This window comes from Podarcis liolepis (genome assembly GCF_965112155.1).
Source record: "Podarcis liolepis genome assembly, chromosome: 3".
Lineage (NCBI taxonomy): Eukaryota > Metazoa > Chordata > Lepidosauria > Squamata > Lacertidae > Podarcis > Podarcis liolepis.
Window position 1 is genome coordinate 123,837,477 of NC_139557.1, and position 26,341 is coordinate 123,863,817.

General features: G+C 48.1%; 1 protein-coding gene across 2 annotated transcripts in view; it reads right to left on the reverse strand.

Annotated features, from left to right (window-relative positions):
- Positions 1–673: 673 nt before the first annotated feature.
- CLU (clusterin) overlaps positions 674–26,341 on the reverse strand; it is a 40,537-nt gene continuing 14,869 nt past the window's right edge. The window contains exons 2-9 of one of the 2 annotated variants that reach the window (XR_014523568.1): positions 22,376–22,490; positions 16,730–16,878; positions 13,020–13,187; positions 10,076–10,517; positions 7,783–7,896; positions 6,338–6,564; positions 3,332–4,120; positions 674–2,991 (exon numbers count right to left, since the gene is read on the reverse strand). Coding sequence is in view for 1 of the 2 variants with exons in the window: in XM_083494636.1 (XP_083350762.1) it covers positions 919–925; positions 3,939–4,120; positions 6,338–6,564; positions 7,783–7,896; positions 10,076–10,517; positions 13,020–13,187; positions 16,730–16,878; positions 22,376–22,463 (1,377 nt within the window). In the remaining variant the exon portion in view is untranslated. The remainder of the gene's footprint in view (positions 2,992–3,331; positions 4,121–6,337; positions 6,565–7,782; positions 7,897–10,075; positions 10,518–13,019; positions 13,188–16,729; positions 16,879–22,375; positions 22,491–26,341) is intronic. The other variant, XM_083494636.1, reaches the window with a different exon arrangement.

The window sequence follows — 26,341 nt, forward strand, 5'->3', positions numbered from 1 at the left end:
GGCTCTTATTTTTTTGTGACTGTGTGGAACCCAGTTCAGCTACTGATTGATTGTGTGACTGCAGTACATTGTTTACTGCTTTCATTTTATGGATCAGTGGTCTCGTTAGATAGTAAAATTCATGTTCAATTGCTGCTTTAAGGGTTGTTTTTTAAAAGTCTGGAATGGATTAATCCGTTTTGCATTACTTTCTATGGGAAAGCGCACCTTGGTTTTGGAACGCTTTGGTTTTGGAATGGAATTTCCGGAACGGATTAAGTTCGAGAACCAAGGGAGCACTGTATATTAAAAGTGTGCTAAGGGCCAAGCTACAAGGGCTGGCACATTTTGCAAGGTGGTAATTCACCTGCTCATTAAGTACGCAAGCGCCAAGGCCCCAACTCGCATGCTTGCAGTTACTGGTTAATGACTGAAACAGAGAGATTCATAGAACTATAGGCTTGGAAGGGACCCTCAGCGGTCATCTATCTCAACCCTCCGCAATGCAAAAATTGCAGCTAATGAACCCCAGCAGTTGGCCACCGGACCTCTGTTTAAAAACCTCCAGGGAAGGAAGGTCCACTTTCAGAGGGAGTCCAACGGCTCTTAAGTCTCAGAAAGTTGTTCCTAAGGTTTTTCCTCTAGAAAACCAAACATATAGGAAACACACAAAGCACCAATACGTCCCAGAGCATTGGGCCTAATATAATCTTTTATTTCGGGTTCGGATCAGCAAAGACCCAGCAGCAAAAACAGGGCAGGCGGTACAGTGTAAACTACTAAGACAGACGGACAGCGCTTGGCGGGCGAAGGTCCTCGGAGGCGCGCTAAGAGAGCATTGGCAGCAGGAACGGCAGAAGGCTATGGCTTCTCTCTCTCTCCCTTGTCGTGGCCTGAGATCCGGGGGGGGGGGGTAGGCGGGGTGGGGGGGAGGCAAAGCTACTCCCTGTTTGAAGGGGGGAGAGAGAAGGGGAAAAGAGAAGGTTATTTGTTGCGGAAGAACTACCATATTTTTCGCTCCATAAGACGCACCTTTTTCCTCCTAAAAAGCAAGTGCGTCTTATGGGACGAATTATGGTCTGTGCATCTTTTGGAATGAATGTGTGGACGTTTGCTGGCTCCCTTTCTGCATAGCTGTCAACTTACAGATTTGAAAATAAGGGACCAGCAGCCTCGAAAATAAGGGATCAGCAGCCAAAATAAGGGGTTTTGGCTTCGTTTATGCACTGATGGAGCCAGGCTGCTTTGGCTGCGACTGACTGTGTTATGCCGGGGGTTGGACTAGATGATCCTAAGGGTCTACAACTCCGATCAAAGCAGAGTGGCAGACAAAACTGATGAACGACGTCCAGATGGCAAAGCTTACAGGCAGAATTAGAAACCAGGAAGAGGGGGAATGTTTATAATTTAGCTGAAAAGCTATTGTCAAGAGTTACATACATTGGTAGGACTGACAGAAAACTTGTAGTAAAAATTTGAACTATGGATGGACAAATGATTAATAAAAATAGAGTTAGGAAAGGGATGCAGAGGGGGAAATCACTACATTAAGATGCTGCACTGGTTGGAGGGGATGCTAAGCAGCACGTTGGGGCTACCGTCGTCCTGGCGCGAGGAGTTCCATCAGCCCTTCCCCGCCCGAGAGAGAAGGAGGGAGGGACAGAGACACTCGCCCACGCTGCCCGCAAGCCTGGCATGAATCGGTTGCGGCGCCGCCCCTCTGCGTCCCTCCCCATCCCCTCCTCTTCCTCCTCCCTCAGGCCGCCTCCTCAGCCACTGCTGCCACCTCCGGCTTCCCCTGGCAGCGCGGCGGAAGTCTCGCAAGAGAGGGGCTGACTGCCCGACCGCTGCCACCCATCTCCTCACAATGCGCCCCTGAGGGGGGAAAGGGAGAGACGGAGACGCGGCAGCTTGTGCGCACTCTCTCGCTCGGAGGACCCCGAGCCGCTGCTTCCGTCCAAAGCCGGGAGAGCATGAAACCCGGGAAATTAAGGGACATCATCAATAAGGGACAGCAGCGGGACATGGCGCTGGGATAAGGGAGTTTCCCGCCTAATAAGGGACGGTTGACAGCTATGCCTTTCTGGCCCCGCTCCCTTGCCCAGGCCTCCATTGTTGAATGTTCTGCAGACGGAGGCTGTTTGTTTCCCCAGCGACATGGGACTGGCTGATTAGATTATCTGTCTGCAAACTGCAGAAAGGGCTCCCTTTCCTAAAGAAGCTGCAGAACTCTGAATTGAACCCCATAAAAACAGGATTTTTTCCCTTTGCAAAGTAAGCTCAACAACTTTGAGCTGATCCTCAAAAAAAGGGGGCTTTCCTCCTCTAAAAACTAGCTGCGTCTGATGGTCAGATGCGTCTTATGGAGCGAAAAATACGGTGAATAGCCAAATACAGCGGCCAAATACCCCTGGGAAGCTAGGAATCCAGGTAGACTGCCCCTGGCCTTGGAAGCCCCCTAAGAAGAGCCCATGGAGCCCAGTCCGTTTCTGAGAGGGGGGCACACCGTTTGGCGCCCCCAATTCAAGGCATGGCCTCTCAGGGGAGCCTGCGCCATCTGCCTCGGCTACAGCTCAGAGGGCTCAGTTTCCCAAAAAAAATTAAGTAGCCCTGTGTTTGGGCTGGACCCCTTCGGACTGGGTGCTTGGGGGGGTGTCACATGATGGAACGCGCCAGTGAGCAAACTCCGATCCCATGCGAGACCCCCCTCCCGCAGTCCTGAATGGTAGCGCCCAAAGAGCCGCTATGGAAGCGCTTTAAACAGTCACGGCTGGCCCCAAAGAACCCTGGGAACTGTAGTTTTCTCAAGGCGTGCAGAGCTACAATTTCCAGAGTTTGCCGTGGAGAAGGAAGGATGGTTAAGCCATAAATCGCTCTGAGAATTGTAGCTCTGCAGGGGGGATAAGGATCTCGGCGCCCTGAAAACTACAGCTCCCAGAATTTTTTCTGAGAAGCTATTACTGTTTAAAATGGTATCTAGTTAATCTGTTGTTTGGTCTACCGTTATTTTAACTTTTCTTTTTAAAAAAAATTTTTTTATTGATTTTACAATTTTTTATACACAATACAAACAAATAAAAAGACAAACAAACATGTATAATTTCATGACCTTTTTTTTTCATAAACCTTACTTCTCGGACTCCCCCAAACCTCCCCTTTCTGCATCCAAAATTTAAAAATTATTTCAGCAAATCCTAACTTTAATCTTCTCGAATATATTCCTTCATTATTCTTTTCTTTAACTTAATCCTTTATCGCTGTAATCTCCTTATCTTTCTGAAGAACCTCAACATTTTAACATTCATCAATTTTATAATATTTCTTAAGATAGATTTTAAATTGTTATTTTAACTTTTCAAAAGTCTGAAATTTCTGTCAATAATTTTTTAATCTTTTTTTTAAACCACTTTGCGGCCTTTTTCTCATTTTAAATCAAGCAGTTTTTATAAACTAAATAGTGCTTTAAAGATATGGTGTGAACGTGGCCAAAAGAGTGCTTTAGCAATCAATTATTCATAGGGAGCTCTGGGAATTGTACCTGTAGGGGGATAAGAATAATGAATCACAAGATGGGAGGGACACCCCAGGGTCATCTAGTCTAACCCCCTGCAAGAAAGGAATCTCAGCTAAAAGCATCCATCCCTGGTGGCCATCCAACCCCTGCTTAAAAAATAGGACCAGATCTACTCCACAATGCACTCTCTCCAGCTATTTCTGGACTACAATTCCCATCATCCCCTGCTAGCTCAGGATGATGGGAGTTGTAGTCCCCCAAAAAACCAGCTGGAGACCCAAGTTTGGGAAACCCTGGTCTACACGGATTGGCAGCCATGGCTGTCTGGGGTTTCAGGCACAGAGTCTCCCCCCAGCCCTACCTGGAAGTGCCACCGCATTTCGAACCCAGAACCTTTCCCCTGCAAGGCGGATGGCTCTAGCTACTGAGCCCTGTGGACACTTACACTTCGTTGGCCTTGAACTGGCGGATGGCCTGCTTGGTCACCAGGTCCATGAATCGGGGGTCTTTCACTTCCAGGTCCCCCGGCACCAACAGGGTCAGTGGCTCAGAGTCAAAGAGCTGGACGGTCACCTGTGTGTCCGACGGCTGGGCTGGGTCCTCGGGGTCAGAAGTTTTGGTCGCCACCTTGGAGAAGAGGGGGGAAAGCAGATCAATGGCTCTTAGCACATGCAAGAGATTCAGAAGGCAGTTCTTCCTTCACACTGGATTCTCCCAGCTGTGACCGGTGTTGCATTCTGAAGGCAAAGGAAGGACTGGACCCCAATTAAGACAATAGACAAGAGGCTTGACCAGCAAGACCCTGGGAGAAAGTGCGCATCCCACTCCCTGGCCCAGGTCATTCTTATTAACAAAAGAACTTCTACAAAGCGTTTGTAAGAACCAATCAGATTTCCCCTGAGCATTTCAGAAAATCCCCACGAGGGGACAAAGTTAAGCTTCTTAACTACAAAGAACTACCGTATTTTTCGCACCATAGGACGCACCGGACAATAGGACGCACTTTGTTTTAGAGGGGGGAGAACAAGAAAAAAAAATTCTCCCCCTCTGCTCAGCGCCCCTTCAGTGAAGCGGCAGGAGGCGCTGCACAGAGAGGGGGAGAACTTTCCCCCTCTTGTTTTCCCGCTCTAAAACAAGGTGCCGCTCTAAAACAGGTTACCTTGGAAGCCTGGAGAGCGAGAGGGGTCGGTGTGCACTGACCCCTCTCGCTCTCCCGGCTTCAGGTTGCTTTCGACCTGCTCTTTGGGGCTGGCGGGGGGAAGCCCACCACCAGCCCCAAAGAGCAGGTCGGGGAGCAGGGAAAGGCGTGCAGCGGAGAGGCTCCTGCCATAGCCGCGCGTCACCTCTCCAGCCGGGAGAGGGTCGCGGGGGGCTGCTTTAGCCCCACGCGCGCGCTCTCCCGGCTGGAGAGGTGACACGGGGCTGTAGAGGTTCCTGCCATAGCCGCGCGTCACCTCTCCAGCCGGGAGAGGGTCGCGGGGCTATGGCGTCTTCGCTCCGTAGGACGCACACACATTTCCCCTTCATTTTTGAAGGGGAAAAGGTGGGTCCTATAGAGCGAAAAATACGGTATTTCCTATTTTGAGCATGCACACATGTTTAGGCTAAATAAAACAGGAACCCAGGAGGAATGCATTTAGCAAACCCCAGAGATCATAAATAGGCAGTAAAAGGAAAGAGAGGCATTTTACCACCTATATGTGAACTCTGTTTCCTGGCCCAAAAATCAAACTAAAGATTAACAAAAGCCACAACTTTTGGGTTGTGGAATGGGTTACTTCCATGTTTCGGCGGTCGCGCATGTGCAGAAGCGCTAAATCGTGCTTTGCGTATGCACAGAAGCGCTGAATCACAACCCACGTGTGCGCAGACGCGGGTTGCGAACGCTGTGGGTTGCGTATGTGCATCATGCACGGATCATATTCGCAACCCGAGCGTCCACTGTAAATTACAACAGCAACAAACAACCACGACTAACAAAAAAAAAAAAAAAAACAACCATGGCTTAGCAAGGTTTTTGTGTTTGGACATAATGCCAAACCACTGTTAAACCATGGTCCGTAAGGCAACAAACCATGGTTTGCTGGTAGAAAACAAACCATGGTCAGTGTGCTTGGCTGCATCCGCACATGCAGACAAGCCATAGTTAGGCTGAGCAAAGCATGGCGGAGCATAATAATAATAATAATAATAATAATAATAATAATAATAATAATTTATTATTTGTACCCCGCCCATCTGCCTGGGTTTCCCCAGCCACTCTGGGCGGCTTCCATAGAAACCAAAAATACAGAAAATATCACAGATTAAAAACTTCCCTGAACAGGGCTGCCTTAAGATGTCTTCTAAATGTCAGGTAGTTATTTATCGCTTTGACATCTGATGGGAGGGCATTCCACAGTGCGGGTGCCACCACCAAGAAGGCCCTCTGCCTGGTTCCCTGTAACCTCACTTCTCGCAATGAGGGAACCCCCAGAAGGCCCTCGGCGCTGGACCTCAGTGTCCGGGCTGAACGATGGGGGTGGAGACGCTCCTTCAGGTATACTGGGCCGAGGCCGTTCAGGGCTTTAAAGGTCAACACCAGCACTTTGAATTGTGCTCGGAAACGTACTGGGAGCCAATGTAGGTCTTTCAGGACCGGTGTTAAATGGTCTCGGCGGCCGCTCCCAGTCACCAGTCTGGCTGCCGCATTCTGGATTAGTTGTTGTTTCCGGGTCACCTTCAAAGGTAGCCCCACATAGAGCGCATTGCAGTAGTCCAAGCGGGAGATAACCAGAGCATGCACCACTCCGGCGAGACAGAGGCACAGGGGCGGACTAGGCACAGGGGCAAGGAGATACCCACCATGGTGACCTGCAGAAGTTTGTCGCTATTCCGCGTGACGTTGGCTAGGCGGGACACCCAGCCAAATTGCTGGTTGAGCTGGTCCAGGAGACTGGTGGTGTTGAGCATCTCCTCCTGGAAAGCCTTGAGGATTTCGTCGTATCTCCGGGTAAAGCGCTCCGCCAGTCGAAGGGCGTCCTCAAAACGCTCTCTCAGCAGGGTCTGCTCCGGGTCTGTCTGGGAGCAATCTGGAGGAGGTTTGGAGGCAGGGAAGCAAAGGTCGAGGGAATAAGAGAATCATAAAATTGTGGAGCACAGAATCTTTGATCAAAGATCCTTCTGGAAAGCGAAGGATCCAGAGCAAAACACCCTCATCTTTCCCCCCCATATAATTTTTACTGATATTTTAAAATTACAGTCAGACCTCGGGTTACAGATGCTTCAGGTTGCGTGTTTTCGGGTTACAGATGCGCCGAAACCCAGAAGTAACCTGGGTTACTTCCGGGTTTCGGCACTCGCGCATGCGCAGAATCACGAAATCGCACTTTGCACATGCACAGAAACACTGAATCGCAACCCGCACTTGCGCAGACGCGACGCTGCAGGTTGCAAACGCTGCGGGTTGCGAACGTGCCTCACACATGGATCATGTTCACAACCTGAGCATCCACTGTATAAGAAAAGGAAAAAATTACAGAAAGAATAGGAGAGAGAGAATATATGCCAGGAAAAGAAGTATTATGCAGACTCATGCACGGAACGTGAGTACAGCAGAATATGTTTGAGAATATTCCAAATATTTGGGGGGGGGAAACACCAACTGGGGGAAATTAAAAGACGCCTGCTTCTTGGGAGAAAAGCAATGACAAACCTAGACAGCATCTCAAAAAGCAGCAACAAAGGTCCGTATAGTTAAAGCTATGGTTTTCCCAGTAGTGATGTATGGAAGTGAGAGCTGGACCATAAAGAAGGCTGATCGCCACAGAATGGATGCTTTTGAATTCTGGTGCTGGAGGAGACTCTTGAGAGTCCCATGGACTGCAAGAAGATCAAACGTATCCATTCTGAAGGAAACCAGCCCTGAGTGCTCACTGGAAGGACAGATCGTGAAGCTGAGGCTCCAATGCTTTGGCCACCTCAGGAGAGGAGAAGACTCCCTGGAAAAGACCCTGGTGCTGGGAAAGATGGAGGGCACAAGGAGAAGGGGGCAACAGAAGACGAGATGGTGGGACAGTGTTCTCAAAGCTACCAGCATGAGTTTGACCAAACTGTGGGAGGCAGTGGAAGACAGGAGTGCCTGGCATGCTCTGGTCCAGGGGGTCACGAAGAGTCGGACATGACTAAACAACAACAAGAAAACTGAATGGACAGTGGTGGGGTGGGGGGGCTCCAACCCAAAAAGAGAACACTGCCCCCCCAAAGGGAAGTTGTTTTCCTGAATCAAGAGGCAGCCTTGACCGACTCACCAACGTCCAAGATGGCCTGGCATTTCTCACACTTCTCCCTCATCCTCAGGCAGCCGGCAGAATTGCGGCGGATCTCGCGGCACACCAGGCGGTCGTCCGCAGGACTGGGGGCCCCTGGCAGAGAAGGAGAGAGACGGTGACTCTGATGGCGGGGGCTTCTAGTCCCTCCCTGATGCACCCGAGACACAAACTGGCATCTTCCATTAAAGCCAAGGGGAACTGCAAGTATCGGAATGCTTTCCTCGCCCCCATCCTAATGGGAAAAGGGGGCGGCTGGGTGCTCAGCAACAGGCCAGCTGCCTTGCAAGCAGAAGGGCCCAGGTTCCATCCCCACTGGAGCTGGACATATCTCCTGCCTGAAACCGGGTATGCTACCAGTCTGTGCAGGCAGTATTGAGCTACATGGACCCACTGACCCAACTCATTGCATACGGCATCACGATACTGGTTGTTTCATTTCCAGTTCCTTTCCTAATGATTCCTAGCATGGTGTTTACCACACACAGGGTCAACCTCCTCATCAAACCATCCACTCCTTCATAGAATCATAGAGTTGGAAGAGACCACCAGGGCCATGGAGTCCAACCCCCTGCGAAGCAGGAAACACCATCAGAGCACTCCTGACATATGGTTGTCAAGCCTCTGCTTAAAGACCTCCAAAGTAGGAGACTCCACCACACTCCTTGGCAGCAAATTCCACTGTCAAACAGCTCTTACTGTCTGGAAGTTCTTCCTAATGTTTAGGTGGAATCTTCTTTCTTGTAGTTTGGATCCATTGCTCCAACCTCAAGGTCTCGTTCCTGGTTCATCAGTTCAGACCCCACGAGTGCAGGTGTGAAATTAAGATTTTTTTCCCCCTCCGACATGCATCACTTTGCACTTGTCAACATCTAACTGCATTTCCCATTTTGCCACCCATTCACTCCTTTTGCAGCTCTTGGCAACCCCTTTTGGTTCTAACCACCTAGATAATTTGCTCTAGATAATTTGCAAACAAGTCAAAAAGCACAGGTCCCAATTCTGATCTGGGCTGGGGACTACACTTTCTACTTGTCTCCATTATCACCAACAAAAAGGACTTTGGGGAGGGAGTGCTTTTAAACATTTTTTCCAATTCATTATGGATCATTTCCCAATACTTTTTACCCTTTTACAAGTCCACCACATATGAAAGAACATTCCCTCTGCCTCTTTGCATCTCCAGTACCTATCTGATTCAGTCTTATACATTTAAGCAAGCCTAGTAAAGGTAAAGGGACCCCTGACCATTAGGTCCAGTCATGACCGACTCTGGGGTTGCGGCGTTCATCTCGCTTTATTGGCCGAAGGAGCCGGCGTACAGCTTCCGGGTCATGTGGCCAGCATGACTAAGCCGCTTCTGGCAAACCAGGGCAGTGCACGGAAGCGCCATTTACCTTCCCGCTGGAGTGGTACCTATTTATCTACTTGCACTTTGACGTGCTTTCGAACTGGCAGGAGCAGGGACTGAGCAACGGGAGCTCACCCCGTCGCAGGGATTCGAACCGCCAACCTTCTGCTCAGCAAGTCCTAGGCTCTGTGGTTTAACCCACAGCGCCACCCGCGTTGCCTACTCGGAGTTAAATACCATCTGTAAATCATTTTCAAGTAGTTCTTCAAAGAATAACATGCTGTAAACTTCAAATCGCTTCTCCAAAGTTTTTCCCAGAGGTTAAATTAACAATTACACCCAGTACGTTTGTGAGCACAATTCAAAGTGTTGGTGCTGACCTTTAAAGCCCTAAACGGCCTCGGCCCAGTATACCTGAAGGAGTGTCTCCACCCCCATCGTTTTGCCCGGATGCTGAGGTCCAGGGCTGAGGGCCTTCTGGCGGTTCCCTCATTGCGAGAAGCCAAGTTACAGGGAACAGGCAGAGGGCCTTCTTGGTGGTGGCACCCGCCCTGTGGAACGCTCTCCCACCAGATGTCAAAAGGAACAACTATCTGACTTTTAGAAGACATCGGAAGGCAGCGCTCTTTAGGGAAACTTTTAATGTTTAACAGACTACAGTGGTACAGTGGTACCTCTGGTTAAGCACTGTTCTTTTTTCCCCTTTTTTCTTTTAATGTTTAACAGACCACTACCCAGGGTAGCTGGGGAAAACCAGCCAGGTGGGCGGGGTGTAAATTATTATTATTATTATTATTATTATTATTATTATTATTATTATTATTATAATCTATATTATGTCCTATATCGATTGCCTAGCAGGCAGGCAATTCTGGACAGGTGTCGGAGGCCAGACCTGCTCACCTGCCCGCGATCTCCACTCACCTGTCGGGAACCTCCCCAGGGAAAGCCCCGGCCACTGGCCGTCGGGCCCCTTCTGCACCCCGTCCATGAGCTTCTGGGTCATCTGGTGGAGCGACTGGAAGAGCTGGTGGAAGTCCTGGTGGGGTCGGTACTGGCCTGGGAAGGAGGGGAAAGGGGACACATCCCGGGCCAGGCGGGACCCCGGGAGGCGGATGCTGCGGATGGGACCCCAGAACATATCCCGGAAGCCGCTGAAGGGCGACTGGAAGAAGGGGGCGAGGTGCCCGTAGGCCTGGGTGCTCTCTTGGAAGATGTCATCCACGCCACCCTCGACCAGGCTGTAGCGTTCCTCCAAGTCGTCCAACCGCTGCCCTTGGTCCTCATCTGCATCCTTCAGGGAGTCGATGCGCTCCCCGTTGACCCAGATCGTGAAGGGCGAGGAGTGGTTCAGGAAGTCCTCCAGCTGGAGCAGTGAGAGCAGAGAAAAGCCCAGAGAATCCTTTCAGCTTCTACACCTAAAAAGCCTGAAATGGCTCAGAACCGCCTCTCCCCATATGACCTGACCCGGACCCCCCAATATCATCTTCTGAGGCCCTCCTTCGTGTGCCTCCTCTTCAAGAGGTCCGGAGGGTGGCAACATGAGAGCGGGGCCTTCTCTGTAGTGGCTCCCCGTCTGTGGAATGTTCTCCCCAGGGAAGTTCGCCTGGCGCTTTCATTATACACCTTTAAAGGTAAAGGGACCCCTGACCATTAGGTCCAGTTGCGAACGACTCTGGGGTTGCGGCGCTCATCTCAATTTACTGGCCGAGGGAGCTGGCATACAGCTTCTGGGTCTTGTGGCCAGCAGGACTAAGCCGCTTCTGGTGAACCAGAGCAGTGCACGGAAACGCCGTTTACCTTCCTGCCAGAGCGGTACCTACTTATCTACTTGTACTGGTGTGCTTTCGAACTGCTAGGTGGGCAGGAGCAGGGACCGAGCAACGGGAGCTCATCCCGTCACAGGGATTCGAACCGCCGACCTTCTGATCGGCAAGTCCTAGGCTCTGTGGTTTAACCCACAGCGCCATACCTTTAGGCACCAGGAAAAAACATTCATTTTTAAGCAGGCCTTTGGTTGATCTGATTCACATCCTATGCCCTTTTAAAGCATGGCTCTTTTCTGGGGTGGGTGGGTGGGTGGGTGGGTGTTATTGGGGTGTTGTTTTTATTGTGATTATATATTTTGTGGTTTTTTTCTGTGAACTGCCCTGTGACCTCTGGGTATAAGGCAGTATATAAACTCAATAAATAATAAGAAGATCAGAAGAGACAGGCCGGATCAGGCCAGTGGCCTGCTAGACTAGCATCATGAATTTAAAACAGCTTTAAAAGGTAAAGGGGACCCCTGACCGTTAGGTCCACTCGTGGCCGACTCTGGGGTTGTGGCGCTCATCTCGCTTTACTGGCCGAGGGAGCTGGCGTACAGCTTCCGGGTCATGTGGCCAGCATGACTAAGCCGCTCCTGGCGAACCAGAGCAGCGCACGGAAACGCCGTTTACCTTCCCGCTGGAGCGGTACCTATTTATCTACTTGCACTTTGACGTGCTTTTGAACTGCTAGGTTGGCAGGAGCAGGGACCGAGCAACGGGAGCTCACCGTCGCGGGGATTCGAACTGCCGACCTTCTGATCAACAAGACCTAGGCTCTGTGGTTTAACCCACAGCGCCACCCGTGTCCCATAAAACAGCTTACAGCCATGAAAATAAGGTGGTTCCTAAAATCATTCCCCTCAAAAGGAAGAGGTCAGGGTGGCAAAGAGGAGGGAGTCCCATGGAGAAGTCTGTCTCTCTCTGGGGCCCCCAGAGGCGGAGGAACTACCAAGAGGGTCCGCTCTGCACCCAAGAGGGTCCCTCCATCCTGAACAAGGGCAGCAAATGGCCCACAGCCCCTGGACATCAGCTCTAAGAAGAAGCATCTTGCATTAGTTTAGAACGGGGCCTTCTCTGCAGTGGCTCCCCATCTGTGGAACGCTCTCCCCAGGGACGTTTGCCTGGCGCCTTCACTATACACAGACCACTGTATTTTAATACTTTGTTGGAAGCCGCCCAGAGTGGCTGGGGAAACCCAGCCAGATGGGCGGGGTATAAATAATGAATTATTATTATTATTATTATTATTATTATTATTATTAGGGAGCTGCCCCATCCCCGTGAGATCATTCTGGGTGCCCTTTCCCGAACCTTTTCCAACTCTTCGATATCCTTTCAGAGGCGAGGCGACCAGAACCTCCAGCCCTAGGCTGCTTCACCCCTTTAAAACCCGAAATAGTTTGCAGAGTCTGGGTACCTTAAGGACTTTCTTCCATATGCCCACCCCTGGGGACCCCGTTCATCACCTGAGGTCCTGATCCCTGGCCCCTGGCGCAACAAGGGAGGACGAGGAACAGAGCCTTCTCCGGCTGCCTTGCCATGCCCGCCCCTGAGTGCCCCGCCTGGCCCCATCCAGATACAGTGGTGCCCCGCAAGACGAATGCCTCTCAAGACGGAAAACCCGCTAGACGAAAGGGTTTTCTGTTTTGGAGGTGCTTCACAAAACGAATTTCCTATGGGCTTGCTTCGCAAGACGAAAATGTCTTGTGAGTTCCTGCTGGTTTTTTTTCCTCCCCCCCCCTTTTTCCCAAGCCGCTAAGCCGCTTATCAGCTGATCCTAAGCCGCTAAGCCGCTTAACAGCTGATCCGCTAAGCCGCTTATCAGCTAATCTGCTAAGCCGCTTAACAGCTGATCCGCTAAGCCGCTTATCAGCTGATCCGCTAAGCCGCTAATCCACTAATGGGCTTGCTTCGCAAGACGAAAAAACCGCAAGACGAAGAGACTCGCGGAACAGATTCTTTTCGTCTTGCGAGGCACCACTGTATTTATCTTTCCATATCAGATGTTGCCCCGGTTCTCCAGGCAGGTTCTTGGGGTACACAGCTGACATGCTCACCTGCCTGCCGACCAGACCGGCTCCACTGTGGCACGTCCGGGTGTAGAACCTCATGCAGGTCTGCTTCAAGCAAGGCTTGCACTCTTCCCAGAGGGCCAGCATGGTCTCGTTGCAGACCTCCTTCTCACTCAGCTGTTTCTCAGTCTCCTGGGCAAGGAGGAGAGCTTCCTACAAAAGCCAAACAGGGCTGTTAAGTTCTTTGCAAGAGGGCAAAGGATTAAGACACTTTGGGAGATGATTCATAACAAAATGAAAAAGGTATTTAAATATACCCTTTTGAAGAAACCAGAGGCCTTTCTCCTGGGCATGGTCGGCCAATTGGTGTTAAAGAAAGACAGAACATTTTTTATGTATGCTACAACAGCAGCAAGAATACTCATCGCGAAATATTGGAAGACACAAGATTTATCTATTCGGGAAGAATGGAAGATGAAGTTGATGGACTATATGGAATTGGCGGAAACGACTGGCAGAAATCTGAGACCAGGGAGAAGAGTCGGTGGAAGAAGACTGGAAAAAGTTTAAGACTATTTATAGAAATACTGTAAAAATAATGAATGTTAGAAAAATGTTGGAATGAAGTTATATGGCTTTCGTAGAAATGCTATAAGGAATTAAGTATAAATAGATTAATAGAGTATTAAAGGGAAAAATAAGGTTAGAATATGTTAAGATAATTATAGGATAGAAAACAGAGGAAGATGGAAAGGAATTGCTGAAACAATTAACAGAAGTGGAATACAAAAAGGGAGGTGTGAGGAGGTCGTGGAAATAAGGGAATGAAAGTTAAGATATTGAAATTGTTTTTTGTTTTAAATGGTTTGTGTCTTGTTTTGTTAGTCTTATGTTTGTTTTTTTGTTTGTTTTCTGTTTTGTTGTGTTTAAACGGTTGGAAAATTAATAAATATTATTTTTTTTAAAAAAGACAAGTAATAAATGTTGGAAATGTATTGTGTAGTTTTTAAAAAAATATTTTTCTAAAAAAATAAATTTTATTAGTATTTTGCACACAACAGCAACAACACATAGAATCATAGAATCAAAGAGTTGGAAGAGACCACACGGGCCATCGAGTCCAACCCCCTGCCAAGCAGGAAACACCATCAGAGCACTCCTGACATATGGTTGTCAAGCCTCTGCTTAAAGACCTCCAAAGTAGGAGACTCCACCACACTCCTTGGCAGCAAATTCCACTGTCAAACAGCTCTTACTGTCAGGAAGTTCTTCCTAATGTTTAGGTGGAATCTTCTTTCTTGTAGTTTGGCTCCATTGCTCCGTGTCCGCTTCTCTGGAGCAGCAGAAAACAACCTTTCTCCCTCCTCTATGTGACCTCCTTTTATATATTTGAACATGGCTATCATATCACCCCTTAACCTCCTCTTCTCCAGGCTAAACATGCCCAGCTCCCTTAACCGTTCCTCATAAGGCATCGTTTCCAGGCCTTGGACCATTTTGGTTGCCCTCCTCTGGACACGTTCCAGTTTGTCAGTGTCCTTCTTGAATTGTGGTGCCCAGAACTGGACACAGTACTCCAGGTGAGGTCTGACCAGAGCAGAATACAGTGGCACTATTACTTCCCTTGATCTAGATGCTATACTCCTATTGATGCAGCCCAGACAAAAAATATCAAAAAATAACAATACACAATGCACAAAAATCAACATTTGAAAACTAAAACAAAAACAAAAACAAAACAAGCCCATAGCTTACAAGTTAATATTATAAACACTAAAACAACAAGACATTGACTTCCACCAATCCCACGGCACCTCCTTTATCTCTCATTGTGTCTTCCTGTTTTCTTTATCATCTCTATCCTAACATCTAGATATAAATCCTTCTTAACTTAACTTAATAATTTTTATTAAGTTTCTTACAGATATAACACATATCACAACAAAAGAAAAACAGGGGGGGAAACAAAAAGAAAAAAAGAGTGTCAAAACAAGGTACTCGTAAATACCTAAACACCCTAAACAACACAAATTAATTAATTAATTAGACTTCTAACCTCATAAACATATTTTGGGCTTCCTCTGAGCCCTCCCATCTAATTAAAATGTAGCAGTTTTCTGATATCTTTTTTTTAATAAAAAAAACCCCACAATATTCCAATTAAAATAAAAATTCTTAACTTTTCTTAAAGTTCAAAATCTTATTTATTTGATTAACTCTTAATTTAATCCTAGCCCTATTTTGGTACTTTCAAGTAATTTCTAATTTTTAATATCACAGTATTTATGCAAATAGTCCTTAAATTTCTTCCACTCTTCTTGGTATTCCTCTTCTTTTTGGTCACAGATTCTTCCAGTAAGGTCAGCCAGCTCCATATATTCCATCATTTTCATCTGCCATTCTTCCACAGTTGGTACTTCTTGTGTTTTCCATTTCTTGGCTATTAAAATTCGAGCAGCAGTTGTGGCATACAAAAATAACTTTACATCTTTCTTGGGCAGTTCAGAACCTATTATTCCAAGGAGAAAGGCCTCTGGTTTTTTAGTAAATGTATATTTCAACTTTTTTTTTAAAATTCATTATAAATCCTTTCCCAGAAGTCTCTCACCTTGGAACATGGCCACCACATGTGATAAAAGGTACCTTCCTTTTCTTTACATTGGAAATGTATTTTTGGAGAGGCACACAAAGGATGAAGAAGTTAAATCTGTGATGATAGATTGGGCAAGAGATGTCAGACATAACATAATGTTTGAAGAACTGGGAAAGGTTGTGGAGGAAAGGGGTCAGGTTCACTGCACGTACGGCGTTAAAGGAAAATGTTATGAAAATGATGTATAGATGGTACTTAACCCCTGTAAAACTAGCAAAGATTTAACACAATAGCGATAATCTATGTTGGAAATGTAAAGAAAAAGAAGGTACCTTCTACCATATGTGGTGGATGTGTCCCAAGGTGAAAGACTTCTGGGAAAAGATTTATAATGAATTGAAAAAAATGTTGAAATACACATTTATTAAGAAACCAGAAGCCTTTCAACTTGGAATAATAGGTTTGGAATCGCCCAAGAAAGATGTCAGATTGTTTTTGTATGCCACAACTGCAGCTAGAATTTTGCTGGCCAGAAACTGGAAATCACAAGAATTACCAACAATAGAAGAATGGCAGATGAAGATGATGGATTTTTTGGAGCTAGCCGACCTGACCGGAAGAGTCTGTGACCAGAAGGAGGAAGAGTACCAAGAGGAATGGTAGAAATTTAAGGATTATTTAGTTAAATATGTTAATTTAAACAGAACTACTTGTGAGTAACAGATTGGCCTAGGATTTAAATATGTGAAATTGTATAATACTACGGATAGAAGTCAAAATGAAAAGAAAGAAAGATGTTAATTGAACAAGTCAATTTTATATGAAAATAGTGTTGGAAAATTGCTACAAGCTAGGGGGATTTGAGGAAGTCACCCAACAATGGTAACAAAACTGGAATTTTTACTGTTAGGATAAATGTTTGTTTGTTTGTTTTTCGATATTGTAATGTTTTTCTTGTTTGTTGTTGTGTTTGTTATAAATTTGGAAAACCAATAAAAAAAATTGGGGGGGAAATAAATGTCAAAACCAGCACCTTTGGGGGCGAGGTCAAGCTGTTGCAAGGTTGCAGTAATTTGACCTCACCCCTAAGGCGCTGCTGGTCAGCTTTGAGTTGCATCTTTTGCAAGAGTGGGGCATTTTGGGGGAAGTTGTGCAGACAGACCTCCTTCTGCTTCTTGGTGTCCTCCAAAGCGTTCAAGATATCCCGGTGGTCCTTGCTGGTCTGGTCCATGAGGACCTTCATCTGCCGGACACCGTTGATGGCATTCTCCAGCTCCGAGTCGACCAACTTGCTTCCCGTTTCAGACATCTCTGCGGGAAGAAAACTCGAACACTTCAGAAAACGGCTGGCAGAGGCAGAGAGAAATCGCTTCCCGTTTCGTGGGGTCGTCTTGAAGGAATGGGTTTCCCAAACCCAAAACTGATTGTGCAGGCAGTTTGAAACTGCACCAAAATCCCTATTTGTCCTTAGCTAAAATGCTTTAACTTGAGCTCTTGAGCCAAAACCCAGCTGTATAAACAAGTGCTCAAAGCTCTCTCCCTTATCAGTCCATGAAGGCTGGTAATGACGGATGGCCTTGTCCATTCCAAAGCGAAGACCACAAAGACGCACAGACCTAGTCCGGGAACAGCGCCAGAGTATGTTCTTGGAGTTGGTGACCTCTTGCTCCAAGATAAGAGTAGGAACAGGAATATCCTTTTATGGTCAGAAGTACAGGAAGGAATACCCTTTTGTGGTTAAGAATACCGGAGCAGGAACATATGTGATGTCAACCTGCGTGTATAGGCTGACGTGGTTGGATTCCTGGGGAAGGAGAGAGAGGGTGCCTGGAGGATATATATACTGCATGAAATTTCTTTGGACTTGCTGTGGACTGACCACGCAAGTGCCTTTCTGCTGTTCCGGAGAGCAGAACTATAGAACTCTTTCTCTGAACCAACCCTCGGTGTCATTTGACTTCCTTCCTCCTGTCCGGGAGCAACGCAGACCCAATCGCTGAACTCATATAAGTCTGCAGTCTCAAATAAGAACGCCTATCTATTTGGAGGAGGAGTACCAGGAGGAATGGATGAAATCCAAAGAGTATTTAGTTACCGTATTTTTTGCCCCATAGGGTGCACCGGCCCATAGGACGCACCTAGTTTTTTGGGGGGGAAATAAAGGGGGGGTTATTTTTCCCCCAGGCGTGGGGCTGGGGCGGGGGATGCCCAAGCTTCCCCCGACCCCAGCCCCCAGAACAGGCTGCTATCCGCAAGCCTAGGGAGCCCAGCGGGAAGTCGCGCCGGTCTCCCCAGGCTTGCGGATATCTGTCCCCTGAGCTTGTGGGGCTGGCGGTGAGGAGAAGCGCGCTTCTCCCAGCACCAGCCTCCAAACCAGGTCGGGGAACAGCGGGATGGCAGCGCTCCGCCTCCCCGCTATCCCCCGAGCTTGTGGGGCTGGCGCTGGGGAGAAGCCCGCTTCTCCCAGCACCAGCCTCCAAACCAGGTCGGGGAACAGCAGGATGGTGGCGCTCCGCCTCCCTGCTGTCCCCCAAGCTTGTGGGGCTGCCCAATATCTGCACGAAGCCCGGGGTGCACTGTGCAGCGCGCCCCAGGCTTTGGGATGAAGGCTGCTATCCGCAAGCCTTGAGAGCCCAACGGGAACTCCCGCGGAGCTCCCAAGGCTTGCGGATAGCTTCCTGAAGCCTGGAGAGCGAGAGAGGTTGGTGCGCACCGATCCCTCTCGCTTTCCAGGCTTCAGCGAAAGCCTGCATTCGCCCCATACACATTTCCCCTTCATTTTTGGAGGGGGGAAAGTGCGTCTTATAGGGCGAAAAATACGGTAAATATGTTAAATTAATTGGAAAAGCTTGCAAATACTAGAGAGGCTTAGGATTTAAACATGTACAGTGGTGCCCCGCAAGACGAATGCCTCGCAAGACGGAAAACCCGCTAGACGAAAGGGTTTTCTGTTTTGGAGGTGCTTCGCAAAACGAATTTCCTATGGGCTTGCTTCGCAAGACGAAAATGTCTTGCAAGTTCCTGTGGGGTTCCCCCTCCCTTTTTCCCAAGCCGCTAAGCCGCTTATCAGCTGATCCTAAGCCGCTAAGCCGCTTAACAGCTGATCCGCTAAGCCTGCTAAGGTGCTAATAGCGCTAATCCGCTAAGGCGCTAATGGGCTTGCTTCGCAAGACGAAAAAACCGCAAGACGAAGAGACTTGCGGAACGGATTCTTTTCGTCTTACGTGGCACCACTGTAATGTGTTAAATCGATATGTTGAAATGTCAAATGGGAATGAAAGAAAGATGTTAAGTGATTAAGTGATGAAGTTTATGAGAATATTGGTTTTGGAAAACCGTTAAAATGATATACATTGAAACTCAGCCCGGGGGATACGAGGAAGTCACTTAACAATATCAATAAGATTGGTTCAATTAAGGCGTTGATTTATGTTTGTTTGTTTGTTTGTTTGTTTGTTTGTTTGTTTGTTTGTTTAAAAAAATTGGAATATCAATTTTAAAAACTGGGGGGAAAAGAATGTTTATCTATTTGTTTACTTGTTGCATTTCTATCCCACCTTTTTCTCTGCGGAGCTCAGGGTCGCGTAAACAGTCTTCCCCCTTCCTCATTCAATCCCAACAACAGCCCTGTAAGGCTGAGAGGCCAAGGTCATACCCGGTGAGTGGGGGATTCGAACCCTGGTCTCCCCCAGCTCCTGACCACCACGCCTTACTGGATCTCAGAAGAAGAGCCTTGCTGGATCAGGAAAGCGGTCCGTCCGGTCCAGCATCCTGTTCTCACAGTGGCCACCCCAATGCCCTTTTGCAAGCAGGATTCGAACACAAGACCCATCTCCCCTCCTGCTATTCAGAAGCATTGCTGCCTCTGGCCATTGAGGCAAAGCATAGCTGTTGTCGCTAGTAGCTATCAAGGGCCCTCTCTCCCATGAGTTTGTCTCATCCTCTTTTAAAGCCCATTTCAAAACTTTTCGAAAATTATTGTTAATTTTTCTTGTTTTTATTTTTACTTCTTTTGTTATTTTTTAGTATCAGGTCAGGCTTAAGGTGGTGGTTTTGACCTTTAAAGCCCTTTGTGGCTTAGGGCCGTAGTATTTCCGGGACCGCCTCTCCTGGTCTGCCCCGCGGAGGACCTTAAGGTCCATGAATAATCGTAGTTTAGAGGTCCCGGGCCCTAAGGAAGTCAGACTATCCTCCGCCACGGCCTTCTCAGTGGTGGCTCCAACCTAGTGGAATGCTCTGTCCCATGAGACCAGGGCCCTGCAGGGTTTAACCTCCTTTCGTCGGGCCTGTAAGACAGAGCTATTCTGCCTGGCCTTTACGTAATTTGAATTCAGCCTGATCTTTTATTCCCCTTCCTTCCCTCCCCCTCCCCTTTTTATGAAGATTCCCCGCTCTGGGATCCCACAGCTAATTCTCCCCTGGTCTCCTCGCCGGCCCAAATAGGACTAACTTAGCCAGCTAGCCCTGGCGATCATCTAATATTTATTGGATGGATTTCCCCCCTAAATTGATTTTTGAATTCTGAATTTGTTGTTATTCACGTTTTATACTGTATTTTATGCTGTTTTTTGTTGCATCAATTAAGTGTTTTAAATTTGTTGTTAGCCGCCCTGAGCCCAGTTTTCTGAACCTGGAAGGGTGGGATATTATTATTATTATTATTATTATTATTATTATTATTATTATTATTTACAGAATCAATGTAAAGAAATGGACTCCCTTGCAGGGTTTGATGAAGCACTTGCAATTAACAAAACAAATGCAGAAAATATTATTATTAGTCTCATTGTTAATTTTATTGTTTTATCCTTGTTTGTAATTTTTTCCTTTTTTTTATAATCAAGCAGCTCATTCATGCAATTTATAAACATACCATGCATCCCAGAACTTGGGGAAGCGGGAAAAAGCCACTGACTGGTGAGTTATTGTTGCTTTTTCCTGCCCTTTTTTTGCATCCTGTCTGGGGCTTTTCAAGCGCCAACAATCATTCCCAAATCATCTAAATACACACAGAAGCAGCAGCCTCCGCCCTGCACCCTTGACCGCAACCCTGGCAGTTTGGCAACCCTAGCAAAACATTGTGACCTCGCCAGGCAGAAATGATTCCCCCCACGAGCCCCTGAGTCACAGTTCTGGGAAATGACTTCATGGTGCAGGTGTCGAAATGATGCCCTTGCAGCCTAAAATTGGCAAGAACATTTCTTTTTATCCCTTTTTTTTAAGACTCTGGGCATCTATTATGGATGCACAAAGGAGTTGTGTGTTTTTTTAGCAAACCTGATTGACAAATGCAAAAATGCAAAAGCGTTTTCCAGTCCGGGGCTCCTTCAACTGCTCTGGAATGAGAAGCACTTCAAGCACAGTCATACCTCTTGTTACGTTTGCTTCATGTTACGCTTTTTCAGGTTGCGTCCCGCAGCGACCCAGAAGTACCGGAAAGGGTTACTTCCGGGTTTCGCCGCTCGCACATGCGCAGATGCACAAAATGACATCATGCGCAGAAGCAGTGAATCGCAACCTGGAATGTGCAGACGCACAGACACAGGTTGCTTTCCTTTCATGTTGCGAACGGGCCTCCAGAACGGATCCTGTTCGCAAGCAGAGGTACCACTGTACATTAATAATAATAATAATAATAATAATAATAATAATAATAATAATAATAATTTATACCCCAGCCATCTGGCTGGGTTTCCCCAGCCACTCTGGGCAGCTTCCAACAAAGTATTAAAATACAGTAGTCTGTTAAACAGGGACACAGGTGGCGCTGTGGGTTAAACCACAGAGCCCAGGACTTGCCGACCACAAGGTCGGCGGTTCGAATCCCCGCAATGGGGTGAGCTCCCGCTGCTCGGTCCCTGCTCCTGCCAACCTAGCAGTTCGAAAGCACGTCAAAGTGCAAGTAGATAAATAGGTACCACTCCGGCGGGAAGACAAACGGCGTTTCCGTGAGCTGCTCTGGTTCGCTAGAAGCGGCTTAGTCATGCTGGCCACATGACCAGGAAGCTGTACGCCGGCTCCCTCAGCCAATAAAGCGAGATGAGCGCCGCAACCCCAGAGTCTGCCAGGACTGGATCTAATGGTCAGGGGTCCCTTTACCTTCTACCTTAGTCGGTTAAACATTAAAAGCTTCCCTAAAAAGGGCTGCCTTCAGATGTCTTCTAAATGTCAGGTAGTTGTTTATCTCTTTGACATCTGTTCGGAGGGTGTTCCACAGGGTGGGTGCCACCACTGAGAAGGCCCTCTGCCTGGTTCCCTGTAACTTGGCTTCTCGCAGGGAAGGAACCGCCAGAAGGCCCTCGGTGCTGGACCTCAGTGTCCAGGCTGAACGATGGGGGTGGAGACGCTCCTTCAGGTATACTGGACTGAGGCCATTTAGGGCTTTCAAGGTCAGCATCAACACTTTGAATTGTGCTCAGAAACGGACTGGGAGCCAATGTAGGTCTTTCAGGCCTGGTGTTATGTGGTCTCGGCAGCCGCTCCCAGTCACCTGTCTAGCTGCCACATTCTGGATTAGTTGTAGTTTCCGGGTCACCTTCCAAGGTAGCCCCACGTAGAGCGCATTGGAGTAGTCCAAGCGGGAGATAACCAGAGCATGCACCACTCTGGCGAGACAGTCCGCGGGCAGATAGGGTCTCAGCCTGCGTACCAGATGAGCTGGTAGACAGCTGCCCTGGACACAGAATTGACCTGCACCTCCATGGACAACTGTGAGACCAGAATGACTCCCAGGCTGTGCACCTGGTCCTTCATTTAAGAAGAATGCAGACATATAGAAGTACCAGCTTCTCCACCGTTGCTTACTTACGTTTCAGCTCTTCAGGAGGAACAAGGCAGTGTCCGCCATCCCAGAAAAAGAGGAGCCCCAGCAGAGGGAGCCATCCAGAAAGTGTCATCTTCTCCGCAGAAACAAAACCAGGTTCCTGAAAAGATAAGGAAAGTCGTCAGGAAGACAGCGGGAAGGGTTCAGGTACTGAACTGTTCATGTACAGTCACACCTCATGTTACGTTCTTTCAGGTTATGTCCCGCCGCGACCCGGAAGTACTGGAAAGGGTTACCTCCGGGTTTCGTCACTCGCGCAGAAGTGCAAAATTACGTCACGTGCATGCGCAGAAGCGGTGAATCGCAACCCGCGCGTGCGCAGACGTGCCGCTGCGGGTTGCACTCTTTTCATGTTGCGAATGGGCCTCCGGAACGGATCCCGCTCGCAACCAGAGGTACCACTGTATGCTACAACTGCGGTTAGGATATTGCTAGCACAAAGATGCAAAAGTATTGAAACTGAAGGAGAATGGCAAGGAAAGCAGATGGAATATGCTGAAATGGCAAAACTAACGGAAAGACTTTGAGATAAAGACAACAGAGATTTCAAGAAGGACTGGGAACCATTTCTGGTCTATTTACAGAATCAATGTAAAGAAATAGACTCGCTCACAGGCAGGCCCAGACAGAGGGGGGGCTATATGGACCACTTGGCCCGGGCCTCCGATTCCAAAAGGGGGCCTCGCCAAAAGCACTATTGTATATCTATATTTTCCATTTTGTCTTTATATGCAGATACGGTTCAAGCCTTGAAATAAAATTATTTGTCAGCATAACTTTTGGGGAAATTATTTATATACTTACATATGTATAAGACTTCAATTATCCCCAGGGTAAAAAAGGGGGGGCACATTATCTGCCTGGCCCTGCTCACAGGGTTTGACTAAACACTTGCAATTAACAAAGCAAATGCAGAAATAGAAAGAGGGTGTTAAAATAATAAGAGAAGAATTATTATTTTTTTAAAAAAAATAAAGAATAAAAAATATCCAATAAGGATATGCCAAAAAATCCAGAAAAGGAAGTTGAGGGAAGTCGGGGGGGGGGGCGTGTTGAGGATTTATAATGCATTTTGTTTTTGAAATAATGGTGGTGGTAAAATTCAATAATTTTTTTTTTAAAAAGGGGGGTTGAGATACTCCAAGGGTGAACAGGATGGACACCTCCAAGTGCAAAAAAGTTGAAGCGTCCCTCTCCTGCCAAAAAAGCACAAGGAAGCTATGGAAAGCAGCGGAACTCCTTGCTACTGGAAACCAACCCTGTGCCCTCTCAGTCACTGAATTACTGAAATTGTGACTGTTGGCTGTTGTTTAAAAAAGTTTATTACCAAAAGTTTATTAGCATTGTTTCCATGTTTGATCTTGCATTTGGATTTTGCAGTGGCTGCATGTCACAGTATAAGCCACTTTTAATTGAATACTTGTAAGGTGAGTTTGATGTCAAAAACTGACCAGCTGATTTTGGGGATGAGAACATAAGGAGAGCCTGGCTGGATCAGGCCCATGGCCTATCTATCCCTGTTCTCACAGCCGCCGACCAGACGCCCCAAAGGGAAACCTGCAAGCGGGATTCGAACTCAGGAGCAACTCTCCCCTCCTGCAGTTTCCAGCAACTGGGATCCAGAAGCATTGCTGCCTTTGACTTTGGAGGTGGAGCAGAGCCATCCTGGCTAGGAGTGATTGACAGCCCTCTGCTCCTCAACGAATTTGTCCAATCTTCTTTCAAAGCCATCCAAGTTGGTGGCCGTCACTGCCTCCTGTGGCAGGGAGTTCCACGGTTTCTCTTAAATAATAATATTTATTATTTATTATTTATACCCTGCCCATCTGGCTGGGTTTCCCCAGGCACTCTGGGCAGCTTCCAACACAATATTAAAATAAAGTAATGCATCAAACATTAAAAGCTTCCCTAAACAGGGCTGCCTTCAGATGTCTTCTAAAAGTCTGGTAGTTGTTGTTCTCTTTGACATCTGATGGGAGGGCGTTCCACAGGGCGGGCGCCACCACTGAGAAGGCCCTCTGACTGGTTCCCTGTAACTTGGCTTCTCGCAGCAAGGGAACCGCCAGAAGGCCCTCGGCGCTGGACCTCAGTGTCCGGGTAGAACGATAGGGGTGGAGATGCTCCTTCAGATATACTGGACCGAGGCCGTTTAGGGCTTTAAAGGTCAACACCAACACTTTGAATTGTGCTCAGAAACGTACTGGGAGCCAATGTAGGTCTTTCAAGACCGGTGTTATGTGGTCTCGGCGGCCGCTCCCAGTCACCAGTCTAGCTGCTGCATTCTGGATTAGTTGTAGTTTCCGGGTCACCTTCCAAGGTAGCCCCACGTAGAGCGCATTACAGTAGTCCAAGCAGGAGATAACCAGAGCATGCACCACTCTGGCAAGACAAGGGCAGGTAGGGTCTCAGCCAGCGAACCAGATGGAGCTGGTAAACTGCTGCCCTGGACACAGAACTGACCTGCACCTCCATGGACAGCTGTGAGTCCAGAATGACTCCCAGGCTGCACACCTGGTCCTTCAGGGGCACAGTTACCCCATTCAGGACCAGGGAGTCCTCCACACCCTCCCGTCCCATCCCCCCAAAACAGTACTTCTGTCTTGTCAGGATTCACCCTCAATCTGTTAGCCGCCATCCATCCTCCAACTGCCTCCAGACACTCACTTTATCTGTCCTGAATGTTCCAACATTCAGCTTCATCACATGTCCACAAGTACCGGTGTGAGGAGGGAGAAAAACCTTCCTCTGCCCCCTTTTTCATCTTTAATTATTACATTTGCATACCGCCCTTCATTTGCACATCTCAGGACGGTTCAAAACATTTAAGGAAAACCCACAAAATAAGTATTAAAAGCAAGAACAACAACAAACCAATTTTAGAGATTGCCTTAATTGCAGAGGCTGCCGTCATGCTCTCTGAACAGCTGGCGCTCTGGCCGTGCGCAGTCTGTGCCTTATCTAGTCCAGCCATTGAAAAACAAACAGGAAACTTGGCCGCAGAGGAGATTGTGGCTGAAATGCGCTCCACCTGCGGCCCTTGGAAGCGGCTGGAGTTTTGCATCGCTCTCCCCGTCCCTCTGCCGCCCTAGAGACCAGCTGCAAGACCCCCCAAATAGAGCCACAAAATAGGGGTGGACATGCTCTGAGTACAGAGTGTCTGAAGGGAGAAACACACAGAGCTCAGAAACAGAGAAGTTTCTTGGCCGGCCTCCCTCGTCTCCATGGCCTGGAGCTTCTGGAATCCAGGGGGGGTGCGGAAATGGGGGCCGCATTGTGCCAAGGTCCCGCTTTCTGGAAACTCCCTCCCTTGTGCCCGTTGGGAGGAAGAGTTGCGTAACAGATGGCACTGCCATCCAAGGCAAGCGGGGCGGGCAGGCAGCTCTCACGGAGAAATAGAACGAGGGGGGAGATTGGGGGAGAAGCTGGCTGCGTGTGCCCTCTGAATCAGCAGGCATAATGGAGGGGAAGAAAGGAACAGGCTGAGCCTCCCTCCCTGGGAGATTTTGTGCCTTCAGCAAGACTGGCAGATGGATCCCCACCAGGAGAGGAAAGGGGGAGAGGATTGCTGGGAAAGCGTTCGGAAAAAAGCCAACCCAAACCACCGAGGGTTTGAGCAAAAAATTCCCAAATGAGGGCAGGCTGGAGGGGGGCTGGCAAAGAGAGAATAGACAGGGGGGAAACCTTGGCAGACTTTGGTAATCTTTGGCAACACGGTGCCCTGAGCGAAGCCAACATTTGGAGCCCCCAACTCGATCTTCTCAATTGTGGATCTCCTTGATTTTGAACCCCCTTGGCTACGTGTCGGTACAGTGGTACCTCTGGATGCAAAGGGGATCCATTCTGGAGCCCCATTCGCAGCCAGAAGCGAATGCAACCAGCGTCTGCGCATGCGTGGGTCATGATTCGCCGCTTCTGCACATGCGTGTGACGCCATTTTGACCGTCTGCGCAT